The sequence below is a fragment of the Zosterops lateralis genome (genome assembly GCF_965231275.1).
Source record: "Zosterops lateralis genome assembly, chromosome: 34".
NCBI lineage: Eukaryota > Metazoa > Chordata > Aves > Passeriformes > Zosteropidae > Zosterops > Zosterops lateralis.
The window spans coordinates 1,649,183-1,665,466 of record NC_139794.1 but is presented as its reverse complement, the minus strand read 5'-3'; the positions used below and the strand labels follow the sequence as shown (position 1 = coordinate 1,665,466).

The following is a 16,284-nucleotide window of genomic DNA, read 5'->3' as shown; positions in this document are numbered from 1 at the left end:
CGCTGGTGGCACTGGTCCTGCACGGCTTCCACAAGCCCTGAATTCTCCCACACTCCAGCACCGACGTGGTGCTGGTGCAGGCAGGGTCCACTGAGCAGACCCTGTGCCCACCTCAGCGGCTGTGCCTCTGAGGGCAGGCAGGATTTCCTCACTGCTGCACCTGCGAGGGCAGGCAGGATTTCCTCACTGCTGCACCTGCGAGGGCGGGCAGGATTTCCTCACTGCTGCACCTGCGAGGGCGGGCAGGGTTTCCTCACTGCTGCACCTGCGAGGGCGGGCAGGATTTCCTCACTGCTCTGCCTGTGAGGGGCAGGCGTAGGTGCTCCTGCAGACATTGCAGGGGTGCAGGAGAGGGCCAGTAAAGCCTCTGCACTCCAGTGTCGCTTCCACGGAACGGAAACAGAAGAAACAACTCCACCATCTATTGGCAATTGATGGAGAGACTGGAAGACTGATTCGTGATCAGAACTCGATTTTACTCAGGTTTTCCAAGAACTTATATACCATTTCAGTAAGGTTAATGATTTCTACTACAATAATTAAGTTAAAAGATCATACAAACAACTCATGCATTTTACAACATCTTCATCATAGGGGGTCGATTGAATCTTCTTCCTTAAGCAGGTTTTTAATCCCATCTTCTCATAACCTCAAAGTTCTGTTTGTCCTCGCCATGGCATCCTAGTCACCAGACTAGATGTGCTAATTAAGTCTGTCTCACTCTCGTGAATTCCCACAACCATCTCCCCTGGCACCCAGCCCAGAAGAGAGCATCAGGCTGGAGCCATCCTCTGAGACCTCAGAATGGGGAGGCTGGAATTTCGCAGCGTCTCCAGCCTTTTCCACATCATCAATAATTCCAAAAATTCCACACTGCGATCTGCAGTGAAAAACTGAGACAAATGGTCACCCAGGGACTTCCGCTCTGCGGTAGAAAAAGCTTTTTGAAGGCTGCAAAAAGCCCCATGAGTTCTAGCATAATAGAACAATTTTTGGAAAGCACCTCTGAGAACAGGGGCTCCCTCCTTCTGTAGGACCTCAAGCCAAAGGTCCAACATGAGGGCCTCATCTGCTGAGGAGGGGTTAGAGATCATTATCTCTTACCACTCATTACCTCAGGCACACAGCCCGTGCAGTTCTCACACTGGGCACAGATGCAGTCCAGACACTGAGACGTCCACCAGACGTGCAGTTCCCATGCCAGGTCACCAGATTGTCACTATTTCGGACACACAGAGCACAAGCAGGCAGGAGCAGGTCAAACAAGGAAAGCTCTTTGTTTTTATTACTCCATCAACTCATATACACTTTGTACAAAAGGCCGAAGATTGGCTAGAGAGGTTACCACCTCATGAACCTCGTTGGTGAACATCACATAAATCCCATTTCTCCTCCCAAAGAACAAATATGTAAACACATTGATAAATTCTAAAAATATGCATTGTTTTCATGAAGCTGCGCGAGAACCTTGCTACAAAGACTCAAAGACTCAAAAGCAAGAAAATTCAGGGCAACAAGAAGTCTCTTTTGGTCTACCATGGAAACTTCCCCACAAGAAAGAACAGTTTTCTTGTGGCTTTTTAATTCTCACAAAAGCAGCTGCCCGGGGAATCTACATTTGTGAGTTGCCTCCCATGTCACCCAGCCTCTGCACAGCTGCATAATGGGCCATGGAAACTCATGGGGCACCATTTTAAAGAAGAACGGTGCAAAAGAAAAGGTTTTCTTCATCTCTAGGAACAGAGATCTTTTGTCTTTTTGGGGGCAGATCTTCATCTTCGTCTCATCTCTGTCTCTGTTCAAGCTTGTCATAAAATCAAAACTACTTCAATATTTACTTAGTTCACTGCAAATGTCTTTGCTCAGATCCACAATTTGAATACTCTCATCTCCCCATTCATGCCTTCCACGACTTAGAGGGATAGTCTAGTATATCACAGTCCATTACCACGGATTACAAAAGAACTTCAGCCTAAACCCGAGGCATCATCTCATTCCCTTGACATCTAAGATTCATCTCCTCCTTCACTGACTTTGATATCTCCATATTGTCTCTCCACATGGCTTCACTCTGCCCTCTTCTCTCATGTAAGAGACCATTAGTGCTTTGCAAGTTTCATCTGTGCAAAGAAAGAGTTACCATTCTCCCAGGTCTGCAGAGGCCATGGTGGTTCTCCTGGGCAGGGGCTGCAGGTGGTAAATTCAGGCTGTGCTGGGGCTGGGCCAGGATCTCAGGGGTTCTGGCTGCATTCAATTCTCAGCTGTGCGGCCACTCTGCACGGCTGCGGAGCTGCCACTGCTCTTGGCCACAGGATCTCTGGAGCTGCTGGGGCCTCTCTCTCCTCAAGGGCTCTTGGTGACTGTGGCTGAAGCTGCTCATAGCAAAGTGTAACAGCATCCATGGACAGCAGGGAGAAGGAACTCTGCTGACCTGAGATATTCTAGAAACACGTGGTTTTATTGCAAGGGTGGTGGGTAAAAAGGGCTTTGCCTTCAGCCACCAGCCTCAGCTGGAGGGCAGTCCCAAAGAGAGAGGGAGAAAGTAACAAGTCAGAACAAGACAGTAAGAGGTAAGAGAGTAAGAGAGCCAGAGAGCAAGGTGGCAGGGGTCAGAGCACAGGGGAAAGAGAGCAGGGATAAGAGCACTAAGAGAGAAAGCGAGGTCCTGTTGCCATAAGGCCTCCGTTAGCATTAGTTAGGCTAAGGAGTTGGTTTCTGGTGCAGGCCCATGGGAACCAAGCCTGAGAAATGAGGCCTGAGAATCTGCTGATGCAGGTAACAATGTTCAAAGGATTTAGTAGAGCATGTAGTACATACAGATATAGAGATTACTTGTGAAATATGGTTACATTGTTATCGATAAGATGTTTTCTATGGTGGGAGTTAAGCTTAGAAGATTAACCTTTAGTTTTAGCTAAAGCAAGCATGCAAAATTTATAACCGTTAGAAAGGTTATCTAAAAGATGAATGTGAATGTTTAAAGTAAAGTATGTAGGAAACTGCATGTAGGCTGATGAAGTAAGACTTGTAACAAAGGTATAAAAATGAGCATCTTTGTAACCAACTTGGGACTCTGACTTAGGACACTAGTCCTCAGGTCCCCAGGGCCCTCGAATAAAGCACCGCATAAACTGACACTCTATTGGTTTGTGTTTTCTCTCGGGATCGGGCAACAGTCCTTGTTACAATATATTATATCTCCTTTTATGTTGAATATTCTAATTTACAGTGACCAACCAATATAAGACACAAAATCCTATAGAATCTACATATAGTCCATAAGAACTACTACATTACTGTACTGTGTTATATTTTAAATTCTAAAAACTACTCTTTAGACTTTTCTGTTTGGCTACATTGACCTTTGGATCCCTTAGCCAGTAGAAAGGGATCAAAAGGGATTCTCCTTCAGCTGGCCATGCCATTGTCTTAAGGTTGTATAGTAACCTTAGTAAGGTTATAAGACTCGGTATCCTACAACTAAAAGTAAACTTTCATTACTATTTTGATTCTAGGTTTCATATTATCAGAATGTGTTGCTAAGCAATCATATTGATTAGGTTTCCCTGATTCATCCTCCCCAACAGTAAAGAATCCTTCCAAACCTACCCTGGGGCCTTCCTGCCCTGCCCTGCCCTGCCCTGCCCAGGAGTCGCCAGGCCCGGCCCTGCCAAGGCTACAGCAAGTCACCTCTGCCCAGGCTGGGGAAATGAGAACTTTTCCCGAGATTCTTGTCATTTCAACCTGGGTGGCCACAGAGGCGTGTCTGCCTCTTCAATTGGTTCCACAGGTTCTCAATATTCAGTGCTAATCACTGATTGGTTTTGCCACAGCTTTTCTTCAATCGATGCAAAACCAGCACAGGCATGGACTTAAAGAGAATGAGTCAAGGGTCAAAGCAAGCAAAAGAATTCCCAGAACATGTAAACTTGAAAGAATGTTTGAATATGTATAACCTCCTTGAATATGTATTTCACCATCACAATGAAAAAGAATAAGAAGAATTGTTAGAGATAACTGTCTGCCTCTGGCAGTGGCCAAGAACTCAGCACACTGTTTGCTGTCCCATTTTCCCCTTATTAAACATATAAAACTATTTAAGAGTGAGCCTTGTTTCTCACAGAGGTTAATCAAAAAGCTGAATTTTGGGTACCAGAAGAGGGAAAAGGTTTGGGGGCCTGCCGGGCACTGGGTGAGGGAATGAGGAGCCTGTGGGATGCTGTGAAGAAGAAGAAGGGACCACTGAGGGGAATCGATGTCCCCAGGGCTGTCCATGTACCCCGGTGTCACAGTACATTTTTGTAGATGTCATGGGGGTCCTGCTGTCCCTCGTGGGGTCTCAGCAGCTCCTTGTTGGTCACTTGTAGATCCCGAGGTGGGGCAGGGCCAGGGGACACTCAGGGGGGCCCTGATAGTGACACCGGCTGTGGGGACCTGGCTGGGGGGTGACACTGGTGGGTGACGTGTCCCTGTCCCCCCCTGTACTCACCCCCTGCCCACTCTGGGCCCACGACGTGGGGGTCCAGCCCTGCCCCCTCCTCCAGGGGGGTCCTGCAGGGATAAGGGGGGTCTGAGGGGTGTGTGGGGAGGGGAAAGGGGAGTCCTGGCCAGAGCCCCCCACTCACCTGTGCTGGGCCTTCCTGGAGGCTGCAAGGAAAAGGGGAGGGGGTGACCATGGGGACCCTGGAATCCCTAAACCTTCCTGGGACCTCGGCACCTCCAACCACTCCCCAGCCCCATAAATTCCCACTGATGCCCTGATCCCCACCAAACCCTTGATTCCCCTCAGACACTCCAAGCACCCCTGAACCCCCCAGAACTTCTGCACCACCACAGTGCCCCCAAAGTCCTCAGTGTCCCCACCCTCTGAGACCCCACACCCCAACCCCGGCAGAGATTGGCACACCCCTAACATCCCCAGGACGCCTGAAAGATCCCCTTACATCCCCGCATGGCCCTCCAAGAGCATTTCCAACACTCCAGGAGCTCCCAGAGCCACCCCAATGTTTTACAAAGCCAACCCAGGGATGCCCTTGAAGCCCAACCAAGACCCTCCAGATTCCTCCCAAATGCCCCAGGACCTCCAGCCAAGGTCACTGTGGGCTCAGTTTCCCCCAGCTCAGGGGCCCTGGGTGCTGCCCCAGCTCTGCCCCCACTCTGGGGGCTTCCCCTCACTCCAGGACCCCCATCCCCCCCCCACTGTCACCCACCCCAGTGGTGCCAGCAGTGACAGCCCCCGATGACAGCCAGGAGCAGGACCAGGAACAGGAGGGCCCTGCCGACATTCACAGCCACGGCTGGGGACAGAGGGGAACACATTGGTGTCACCCTGAACCCCGGGGGTCCTGAACACCCCAGTGACCTCCTGTGACCCCACCTGTGACCCAGGGTGAGCCAGGGGTCACCTCCAGGGCCAGCTCAGGGCTGAGTGCCCGGAACACGCGGCGCCCGTCCTGTCCCAGCTGGTTGGTGGCCACACACTGGTAGGTGCCCGAATGTCCCGCATCGACGTCCCCAAGCTCCAGAATGGGACCCCAGGCCACCTCCTGCCCATTGTGCAGCCAGGTGAAGGTGACAGGGGCTGAGCCCACCTGCACTGAGCAGTGCAGTGTCACGGGGTCACCTGTGTGCATCTGGTGTGACAGGGGACCAGGGGTGATGGTGGCATTGGCCACGGGCACTGTGGGGACAGTGACAGGACTGAGGATGGGGGAGGGGCTGGCACCCAGCAAGAGGGACAGGAATGGGGGGATGGGGCTATCCTGGAGGATGCTGTGGGTGGGAACACCCCCACCCTGAGGGTCCCACTCACCCAGGACGGTGACATTCAGGGGGACACTCTTGACCACGCTGTCCCCATCGCTGACCTGGCAGTGATAGTGGCCTCTGTCATTGTCCCCAACGTGTGGCAGCTCCAGGCGGGGGCCGGTGCCCAGCGGTGCCCCTGAGCCCCCCCGGTACCAGGTGAAGGACAGGGGACCTGTCCCTGCAGCCACCGTGCAGCTCAGCACCAGGCTGTCACCCAGTGCCACCTGTCCCCTGGGGGGCTGTGCCACCAGGGACACCCCTGAGAGTGGAATCCCTGTGGGGAGACACAGGTGGCATGGGGAAGCCAGAATTGTTGGGGGACATGGGAGGGAAAGGAGGGAGGATTGGAGGGGAGCACAGAGGACCCCAGTGAGCAGAAGTGGACCCTGGGAGGTGCGTTGGGACCTGGGACAAAGAAGAGACGCCATGGAAATGTGGAGAGAACCAGGCAGGGATGGAGGATCACAAGAGAGACTGAGGAGACTCAGGGAATGATGTGGGGTTTAGAGAGGGGTGGGTGGACCCAGGGAGGGAAAGAGACCAGAGGGCACAGCGGGGACCTTGGAAGGGGTGCAGGATGCCAGGGAGGGATGGGGGGGATATAGAGAGGGATGAGGGATCTGGAGAGGGAACTGGGCAGTCATGGGGGAAACCCAGAGGGACATGGGAAATTTTGGGTGACCCAGGGAGGGGTAAAGGGAGGGATGAAGGATGCAGGCAATGGTGGGGAAACCCTTGGAGGATGTCAGGGTTCCCTGTCCCCATCCCTGCACTCACTGTGCACCGTCACTGTCACCAGCTCTGACTCCCTCCACTGTGATGTTACAGCCCCCACCCAGCCCCTGCAGCGGTAGCGGCCACTGTGGTGCAGCTGCAGAGGGGACAGAGACAGCTCGGTCCCTTCCTGGGGTCCCCCAAGATCTTTCTCTTCATGGTAGAAGTGCACGCTGGTGACTGATCTGTCCTGCCAACTGCGGCAGCGCAGTGTCACCGTGTCCCCCTCCAGCAGTGCCCGTGCTGGCACCTGCAGCACCAGCCAGTCTGGGGGACAGAGAGGTCCTGTCACACCAGGGGTGTCTGGAGGGTTCTGATGGCACTGGGAGGTACCAGGGGCCACCCATTCAAAGGAGGAGTCCCCTCACACTGGGATGCTCTGGGATGTCCCGGTGGCAGGGATTGGGCTCTGGTCACACCAGGAGGTGACCCATGGAGCAGAGACCTCCCAGAGTTTTCAGAGTCCCCACAGGTGGCTGGTTGGGGATACCCAAAATCCCCAAATCACCATTTAAGACTCTCACGGGGGGGCTGAGCCCGATGCCAGGTCTGTCACACGTGTAGGTCCCACTCTCAATGACAGTGAAGTGATCGGGTCCCTCCTGTCCCCATCGCTGCCCATCCATATACCAGGTGGTGGCACCAGCAGTCCCCAAGCCCTGGCAGGTCAGTGTCACCCGGTCCCACAGCACTGCTGGTGTCCAGGGGGGCTCCACCAGGAGCTGGGTGGTCTGGGCACCTGTGGGTGACAGGGAACACCAGCCTGCCAGAGCCACTGCATGGAGCTGGGGAGAGCAGGGTGAGGACATGGCATCCCCTGAGGACTCACCAGCGAGGCTGAGGGTCTGGGCTGGAAGGGAGAAGGGACAGGGTAGGGGTGACACCGCAAGGACAGCAGCACCCAGGGCTCGGGCTGTGGCATTGTCCCCAAGCTTTCCCCATGGGGACACCAGAATGGCACAGACCTCTCATGGCCTGGGACACCGTGGCTACCACAGGCTGAGGCAGGACATGGGGACACTGTTGATTCCCTAGATATGGGGCTGCCACGACCACCCCGTGCTGGCACAGGTCACCCCCACTAGCCCCATGGCCTCTGTCCCCATGGCCAACTGGCACAGTGCTTGTCTCCTTGTCTCTTTGTCCCCTTGTCCCCTTGTCCCTGTATCCCTGTGACCGTCCCTGTCACCACAGCTGCCCCAGCCCCATGATGCCTCCCCAAATCCCTGTCCTCCTATTTTTGTCTCTCCACTCATGTGCCCCCTCCTGTCCCCAAACCCACCCCACAACCCCAGTCACACCTTGCACTGGCTGTGCTGGCCTTGGGGACCTCAGGGGACCCCACAGCCCCCCTGTGCCCCCTCCCCAGTGGTCCCTGCCCCACCAGAGCCCATCCCTGGGGTGTCAGACCCGTGCCCGGGGCACTCACCCCATAGGAGCAACGCCACCTTCCCGGCCATCCTCGTGTCCCCAGCCATGTGGACTGGCTGTCACTTGCTGCTGTGGCCACTGGGCCCCTGCGTGGGGCTCTTTGGACAAAGGGGAAGGAAGCGAGGTCAGGTCTCACCCTCCTGTGTCGGTGGCACCTGGTGGCGGCAGCGTGGGGACAGGCTGGGGACAGGCTTTGGGCAGGGTGGGGACAGGCTTTGGTCGGGGTGGGGACAGGCTGGGGACAGGCTTTGGGCAGGGTGGCCACAAGCTGGGGACAGGCTTTGGGCAGGGTGGGGACAGGCTGGGGACAGGCTGAGAGTAGGATGGGGACAGGGTGGGGACAAGGCTGGGTGGCACAGGGTGGGACATGGATATTCTCAGGAGTGAGGCCTCAGGGGGTTTGGGGAGCCAGGGATGGGTGTCCAGGGGAATGGGGGGTCCCAGGGATGGAGTCTCTGGGGAATGGAGGCCCTGAGGAGGGGGGGTCACTGGATATGGGGGTGCAATGGGAATTGGGGTCCCAGGGCTTGGGGGACTCATGGATGACAGTCCCAGAGGAACGGTGGCTCCAGGGATTTGGGTGATGGGATGGCTGTGGCAGGGATGATGGGGCCAGGGGAATGGGGCCTCCTGGGAGAGTGAAGGCCCTGAGGGAAGGGGGCTTGTAGGGATGGAATGAATGGGAGAGGGTTCCTTGGAAATGGGTTCCTGGGTGAGGGAGATCAAGGAGAATGGCAGTCCCAGGATGGGGTCACAGGGAGGGGGTACATAAGGAATGGGGGTGCCAGGGATTGGAAGCAGCTTGGTGGGCCCAGGGGTCATAACTCCTTCCCTGGATGCCTCAGAATTTGGGGTGACCCAAAGTGTAGCCTGCACCGGAGGAGCTCATGGCCAAGGGGTCACCCCAACTGGATTCTGAGAGGCTCTGGGTCTGTGATCCTGCACCCCCCTGGGGATTTTTCCTCTCTTCATTTCCATTTCCCAGCTTTTCCCAACAATTTCACAAAGCCCCAGTTCTTGCCTTGATAATCCTGGGGAGCACCTGAGCAGGCAACGGGTTGGGGGAACCCCAGGGTGGAGAAAGCAGGGGTGAGGGGTCTGCAGGGGGGGGTGGGAGGCTGTGGTGGATGGGGGTGTCTGGCTGTGCCCCCCCAACACTTTCACTTTTTTTCCCCTGCAGCAGAAGAAAGAGGCTGTTTGTGCTGAGGGTCACACAGGGCGTGGGTTCTGTCCCGGGGGTCACATCCAGGGGGGTCCTGTCCTAGGGGATCCTGTCCCAGAGGGGGACACATGCTGGCCAAGGGGGTCCTGTCCTGGGGGACACACACACTGGCCAAGGGGGTTGTGTCCTGGAGGAATTCTGTCCGGGGGGGACACACGCTGGCCAAGGAGTCCTGTCCTGGGGGATGGCAGCTCCAGGAGGACTCCAGACTTCTCCATTCTTGCTGATCCACTGCAGGATCTGAGCCGGCAAGAGCAGCTTGGGAATGGAGCCCCAGGCAGGAAGGAGCTCCCCAACTCCTCCTCCTTGCAGCCAGTGCCCATCCAAGTGTGGGGCCCAGCCATGGCCCAGGCCCACTGCACAGGGATGGGCATTGGCCAGCCCTGCTCTGGCCAGACCCAGCTGGCAGCCAGGACCTGAGGGTCCCCCCTGCCCCCTTGGCTTTGATTCTGGCAGCTTTAGAGCTGCTGCAAAGGTGAGATTTCTGTGGTCGAAAAAGGCCTGGCTGTGGTTTGCTCAGCCCTGTGCAAGAAGCACAAAAGCCAATGGGAGCCAAGCAGTGGCTCTGTGAGGGCCTTTGATGGTTTTCAGAGCAGGGCTGGCTGGAAGATTCCCCACCCTGCAGGGGCAGCTGTGAGGGAACCAGTCCGGAAATGCAGCAATTGATCATTTTCTCCCTCTCAGCAAGGGACTGAGAAAGCCCCTGAAGTACTGCAAAAACAGCAATAACAAAATAATCTACTCAACAACCAGACCAGGACCCTATTTCTTGAACAAAACCTGCAGCCCTTTGGAACCTCCCAGAAAGAATGTTTGGGTTCTGGATGGGGACAACAGAAAAGAGGGAAAAGTGTGGAAATATTGGGCAGGGGCTCCACCCATGGATCTGGGGAACAGGGGTGTCCTAGCAGGGGCAGGGAGTGCCCAGGCAGGGGAATTCAGGACGAGGTGGAGTGCATTTACCAGAAAATTGGACCCTGAGGGCCACATGGGCATGCCCACGAATTCCTGTGCTCTGTTCCAAGGGTGGACAGAGTTTCTCCCCTTCTGGGAGCAGAAGCCACAACAAGTAAATCAAGTTTCAGGGTGGGAAGGAGAAAAATGGGAAGGGTTCCTAAATATGGCCCAACCAAAGCCTTCCTTATGGGCTGGGTTGCTGTCCAGCAGACAGGGAACACCTCCATGGACCTGCTGGACACTCAGGGAGATTCCACACTCTGTGTTATTTACAAGTACACGCTGCTGTGGGATGCACTAATGGGCTCCTAGAGGGAATAAAAAGTCTAGTTTTTTTGTGTTTTTTTTCATGTTTTTTATTGTGAGTCATATGTTGGGAGAGCAGTGATTAAAAGGATTACATGATCTAGACCATTTTATACATTGTCAGTCTGATTTTTACTGAGTTTCTTTTCTTTTTTATTGGGAAAAGAAATGGTTTAGGAAAAGATTTTTGCCTTTATTTTCTGGATGTATAATTTTGTCCCAACAAATTGGGCAACAGGGAATTCAACCAAATTTAGCCTGGCATTTACCATCATCAGGGCAAGGTTTTATCAGGAGCCCCCTTAAGTTTGTGCAGCCCAGAGGTCACAGGCCCCCACTGGGGAGGCAGGAATGCTCAGGGGCCCCAGGACAGAGGTCCCCAGGATGTGCCACCTTTGGGACAGGAATCCCCAAAGATGTGGCACCCCCTGAACGAGGAACTCCCTGGGACAAGAGCCTGGGACAAGACCCAGGTGTCACCACAGCAGAGGAGCAATTTTCCCTCAGGGCAGGACCCCTCTGGATGTGCCCCGCCAGGACAGAACCCACATCCTCAGCTCAGCATAAATGTCCCCTTCCTTCTGCTGCAGGAAAGACAAAGTGAAAATCTTTCATCCCCCACAGTCCCCCAACCACTGCCTGCAGCCCCCACCCCCCTTTTCCCCTTCCTGGGATCCCCCCCCCGTTACCTGCTCAGGTGTTCCCTGGGATGGCTGAACCAGGAAATGGGGGGATGGGAAAACACCCAGGAGTGTGTGGGGCACAGACCCAGAGCCCCAACCCTGGGGTGCCCCCTGGCCATGAGCATCCTGTGGGGGCTGTGCTGGGCTCTGAGTCATCCCAAAGTCTGAGGCACCCAGAAAAGGAGCTGTGACCCCTGGGCCCACCCAGCCACTGCCCATCCCTGGCACCCCCATTGCTTATGTTCCCCCTCTCTGAAACCCCATCCTGGGACTGCCATTCTCCTTGATCTCCCTCACCCAGGAACCCATTTCCAAGGAACCCTCTCCCATTCGTTCCATCCCTACAAGCCCCCTTCCCTCAGGGCCTTCACTCTCCCAGGAGGCCCCATTCCCCTGGCCCCATCATCCCTGCCACAGCCATCCCATCACCCAAATCCCTGGATCCACCGTTCCTCTGGGACTGTCATCCATGAGTCCCCCAAGCCCTGGGACCCCAATTCCCATTGCACCCCCATATCCAGTGACCCCCCCTCCTCAGGGCCTCCATTCCCCAGAGACTCCATCCCTGGGACCCCCCATTCCCCTGGACACCCATCCCTGGCTCCCCAAACCCCCTGAGGCCCCACTCCTGAGAATATCCATGTCCCACCCTGTGCCACCCAGCCTTGTCCCCAGCCTGTCCCCAGCCTGTCCCCAGCCTGTCCCCACCCTGCCCAAGGCCTGTCCCCAGCCTGCCCAAAGCCTGTCCCCAGCCTGTCCCCACCCTGACCAAGGCTTGTCTCCAGCTTGTGGCCACCCTGCCCAAAGCCTGTCCCCACCCTGCCGCCACCAGATGCTACTGACACAGGAGGGTGAGACCTGACCTCGCTTCCTTCCCCTTTGTCCAAAGAGCCCCACGCAGGGGCCCAGTGGCCACAGCAGCAAGTGACAGCCAGTCCACATGGCTGGGGACACGAGGATGGCCGGGAAGGTGGCGTTGCTCCTATGGGGTGAGTGCCCCGGGCACGGGTCTGACACCCCAGGGATGGGCTCTGGTGGGGCAGGGACCACTGGGGAGGGGGCACAGGGGGGCTGTGGGGTCCCCTGAGGTCCCCAAGGCCAGCACAGCCAGTGCAAGGTGTGACTGGGGTTGTGGGGTGGGTTTGGGGACAGGAGGGGGCACATGAGTGGAGGGACAAAAATAGGAGGACAGGGGTTTGGGGAGGCATCATGGGGCTGGGGCAGCTGTGGTGACAGGGACGGTCACAGGGATACAGGGACAAGGGGACAAGGGGACAAAGAGACAAGGGGACAAGGGAACAAGGGGACAAGGGGGCACACACTGTGCCAGTTGGCCATGGGGACAGAGGCCATGGGGCTGGTGGGGGTGACCTGTGCCAGCACGGGGTGGTTGTGGCACCCCCATATCTGGGGAATCAACAGTGTCCCCATGTCCTGCCTCAGCCTGTGGTAGCCACGGTGTCCCAGGCCATGAGAGGTCTGTGCCATTCTGGTGTCCCCATGGGGAAAGCTTGGGGACAATGCCACAGCCCGAGCCCTGGGTGCTGCTGTCCTTGCGGTGTCACCCCTACCCTGTCCCTTCTCCCTTCCAGCCCAGACCCTCAGCCTCGCTGGTGAGTCCTCAGGGGATGCCATGTCCTCACCCTGCTCTCCCCAGCTCCATGCAGTGGCTCTGGCAGGCTGGTGTTCCCTGTCACCCACAGGTGCCCAGACCACCCAGCTCCTGGTGGAGCCCCCCTGGACACCAGCAGTGCTGTGGGACCGGGTGACACTGACCTGCCAGGGCTTGGGGACTGCTGGTGCCACCACCTGGTACATGGATGGGCAGCGATGGGGACAGGAGGGACCCAACCACTTCACTGTCATTGAGAGTGGCACCTACACACGTGACAGACCTGGCAGTGGGATGAGCTCCGCCTTGACAGTCTTAAATTGTGAGTTGGTGAATGGGGTTTTGTGCCCCTATGAGGGCTCTGGGTGAGCTCTTGTCCGCCTGTGGCTTCACGTCCTTGTTGTGATGACAGCCTGATCGCCTGTACATGGGGACATCCCAGTGCATCCCACTGCACCCTTGTGGACATCCCAGTACATCTCAGGGTGAGGGGAGCCCTCTGGTGGTCTGGGCTGTTATGGATTCTCCCCCAGTGTACCTAGAAGCCTCTGGTGTAACGAGGACTCCCCCAGACCCTTGTTGAGTCCCTCACTGTGACAGGACCCTCCTGTCCCCCAGACCGTCTCGTGCTGCAGGTGCCAGCACGGACCCTGCTGGAGGGGGACACAGTGACCCTGCGCTGTCGGCGTTGGCAGAACAAGACGGTCACTGGGGTGCGATTCTACCAGGATGAGAAGGATCTGGGGGGGCTCCTCAGGGGGACAGAGCTGTCCCTGTCCGCCCTGCAGCTGCACCACAGTGGCCGCTACCACTGCAGGGGCCAGTTGGGATCCACCCACGTGGAGTCAGTGCCGGTGACAATGACAGTGCACGGTGAGCACCCCCAAAGCTGGCACCCCGATACACTGATACCCCACTGCCATCCCCAGCAGGCTGCACATCACTGTGTCCCCCACTGACAGTGCACAGGGAACATCCCCATAATCCCACACCCCTGTACCCCCTCTTCTGCTGGCTCAGGGTCCCCATTTCCTCCCATGTCTCCTTTTCTGAGCTCTTTCCAGAGCCGGTGCTGGAGGGTCCCCCTGCGCCCACCGAGGGGTCCCCCCTCAATCTCAGCTGCCTCAGCATCCCCAGCCCCCTGCAGCCCCCAGCCCACCTCCTGCACCTCTTCTACCGGGATGGGCAGTTGGTGGGGAGCCCACAGGAGTCCCCACAGCTCCTGGTGCCCGCCGTGGGGGTCTCCCACTCGGGGAATTACAGCTGCCAGGTGTGCTCCAAGCGGAAGGCCGTGCAGAAGAGCAGCACCCGGCTCTGTGTCATGGTGTGCAGTTAGTGTGGGGATGGGCATGGGGAGCCCCCACAGTCCTCCCAGGTCTCCCATCCTTGTTCAACTCTCTTTGTGCCACCCTGCCTTCCCAGGTCTCTCCCCAAGTCCTCTCATCACCTTCCTTGGTGCCTGCATCCCTCACCAGGTCCCCTCACACCTCCCTGGGTGCACCTCTCAGAAGCCAGGGATGCCGATAATAAGAGAGGGTTGGACTGAGACCGACGTAGATACGACCAATATGGTTAATTCTACGAAGTCCCTCTATTTCATCTAAAATGGCAGGTTATGTACTCTTTCAGATAGTTTACAAATGCAGACACATTTTCATTGGCACACAGCAGAGGAAAAAATGTAAACACACATTGTTTGGTTTATCTTTAAGGTGGCTAACACCTGCATACTAACAATTCTATTTAATGACCTTCAACACCCTATTATCTTTTCCAAACACCTTTATATCTAATTCTAACTGTGCCACGGCTAACTAAGAAATTTTTTGCTGTGTCACAGGCCTTGGGCCTCAATTTAGACCTCAGGTTAGGCCTCAGTCAAGGTAGTTCAATATCTATATATAAATCATGTTTTCTTTCCCTAAGAAATTTAGCAACACCTCTCCCTCTCTGAGGTTCCTCCATTGTCCACAGGTCCCACCATCCCTGTCTGGGTCCCCAAAACCTTCCCTGTGCTTCCCTTCAACCCTCTCCAAATATCCCCTGGCTGAATCTCCCACCCTTCCCTGGGTTCCCTTCCAGCCCCTTCCAAGCCTCTCCCCCATCTTCGTGCGCCTTTTTTCCTCCCTGGGATCCCCCCATCCCTCTCTTATCCTCCCCCTCCCTGAGTCTTTCACTGCTCCCTGGTGTCCCCCACTCCTCCCATGGCCCCAATCCCTCCTGTGTGCCCCTGCAGGGGTCCTGCTCTTAGGGGTGTCCCTGTGGGTGCAGCCCTGTGGAGGACAGGTGGCACTGGGTGACTGCCCAGTGCTGAGCTGTGTGGCGGCCATGGGGACAGGGCCCCTGTACTTTTCCTGACACTGGGGTCCTTGGCCACACCGATGGGCGCTGGCCTACACATGGAGCTGTGGCACACTGGGGACAATGACAGTGGCCACACCAGTGCAGGGCCAGGGATGGGGACAGTGTGGCCAAGAGCCCTACATTGAGTGTCACTGGGCCAGCAGGACCCTTGGGCTGAGGGTGATCCCCCCACAGCATCTCCAATTCCACACATTCCCATTCCACCTCAATCCCCCCAGACCATCCCCAACCCACCCCAGGTCACAGCCCCACCAGTGGGTGTCACAGCCCAGGGGAACTGGGCCCAGTGTCTGGCTTCAGATATCCCCACCCAGGACATCCAGGTCATGAATCCCTAATGCCAGCTGTCACATGCCCCACTCCTCATGAGGTCACATTCACCCTACTGAGTGGGACCCTGCCAGGGGAGTGAGACCCTTGGGATTGGGGTGATGTCCCTGCTGATATGCCTCATCAGACCCATCACATCTCACCCACACCATTCCGCGGCCCCCATGAAGTGATGGCCATCACCACCCTTGGGCACAGCAGCCCTCAGTTCACCTTCCTGCCATCCTCATCCCTCACCCCTCATCCATCACATGCCCTCATCCCACAGCACAGGATGACCCCCACCACCACGGGGTCACTGTCCTGGCTGAAGGAGACCCTCTGTCCCCAGGTGCCACCACAGAGACACCCTCATCCCCCCACTCTGGGTGCCAGCCCCTCCCCCCATCCTCAGCCCTGTCTCTGTCTCCACAGTGCCCGTGGCCAATGCCACCATCACCCCTGGTCCCCTGTCACACCAGGTGCACACAGGTGACCCCATGACACTGCACTGCTCAGTGCAGGTGGGCTCAGCCCCTGTCACCTTCACCTGGCTGCACAATGCACAGGAGGTGGCCTGGGGTCCCATTCTGGAGCTTGGGGATGTCGTTGTAGGACATTCGGGCACCTACCAGTGCGTGACCACCAACCAGCTGGGACAGGACGGGCGCCGCGTGTTCCGGGCACTCAGCCCTGAGCTGGCCCTGGAGGTGATCCCTGGCTCACCCTGGGTCACAGGTGGGGTCACAGGGGGTCACTGGGGTGTTCAGGACCCCCGGGGTTCAGGGTGACACCAATGTGTTCCCCTCTGTCCCCAG

General features: G+C 56.7%; 1 protein-coding gene across 1 annotated transcript; it reads right to left on the bottom strand.

Annotated features, from left to right (window-relative positions):
* Positions 1-218: 218 nt before the first annotated feature.
* On the bottom strand, positions 219-7,391 carry LOC310921429 (low affinity immunoglobulin gamma Fc region receptor III-like; the record flags this gene model as incomplete). The annotated part of the gene is made up of 6 exons (XM_083881558.1): positions 219-325; positions 4,490-4,551; positions 4,626-4,647; positions 5,813-5,944; positions 6,586-6,849; positions 7,091-7,391. The coding sequence occupies 6 exons, from the start codon at positions 7,389-7,391 to the stop codon at positions 219-221; spliced, it is 888 nt and encodes a 295-aa protein (XP_083737684.1).
* Positions 7,392-16,284: the final 8,893 nt, after the last annotated feature.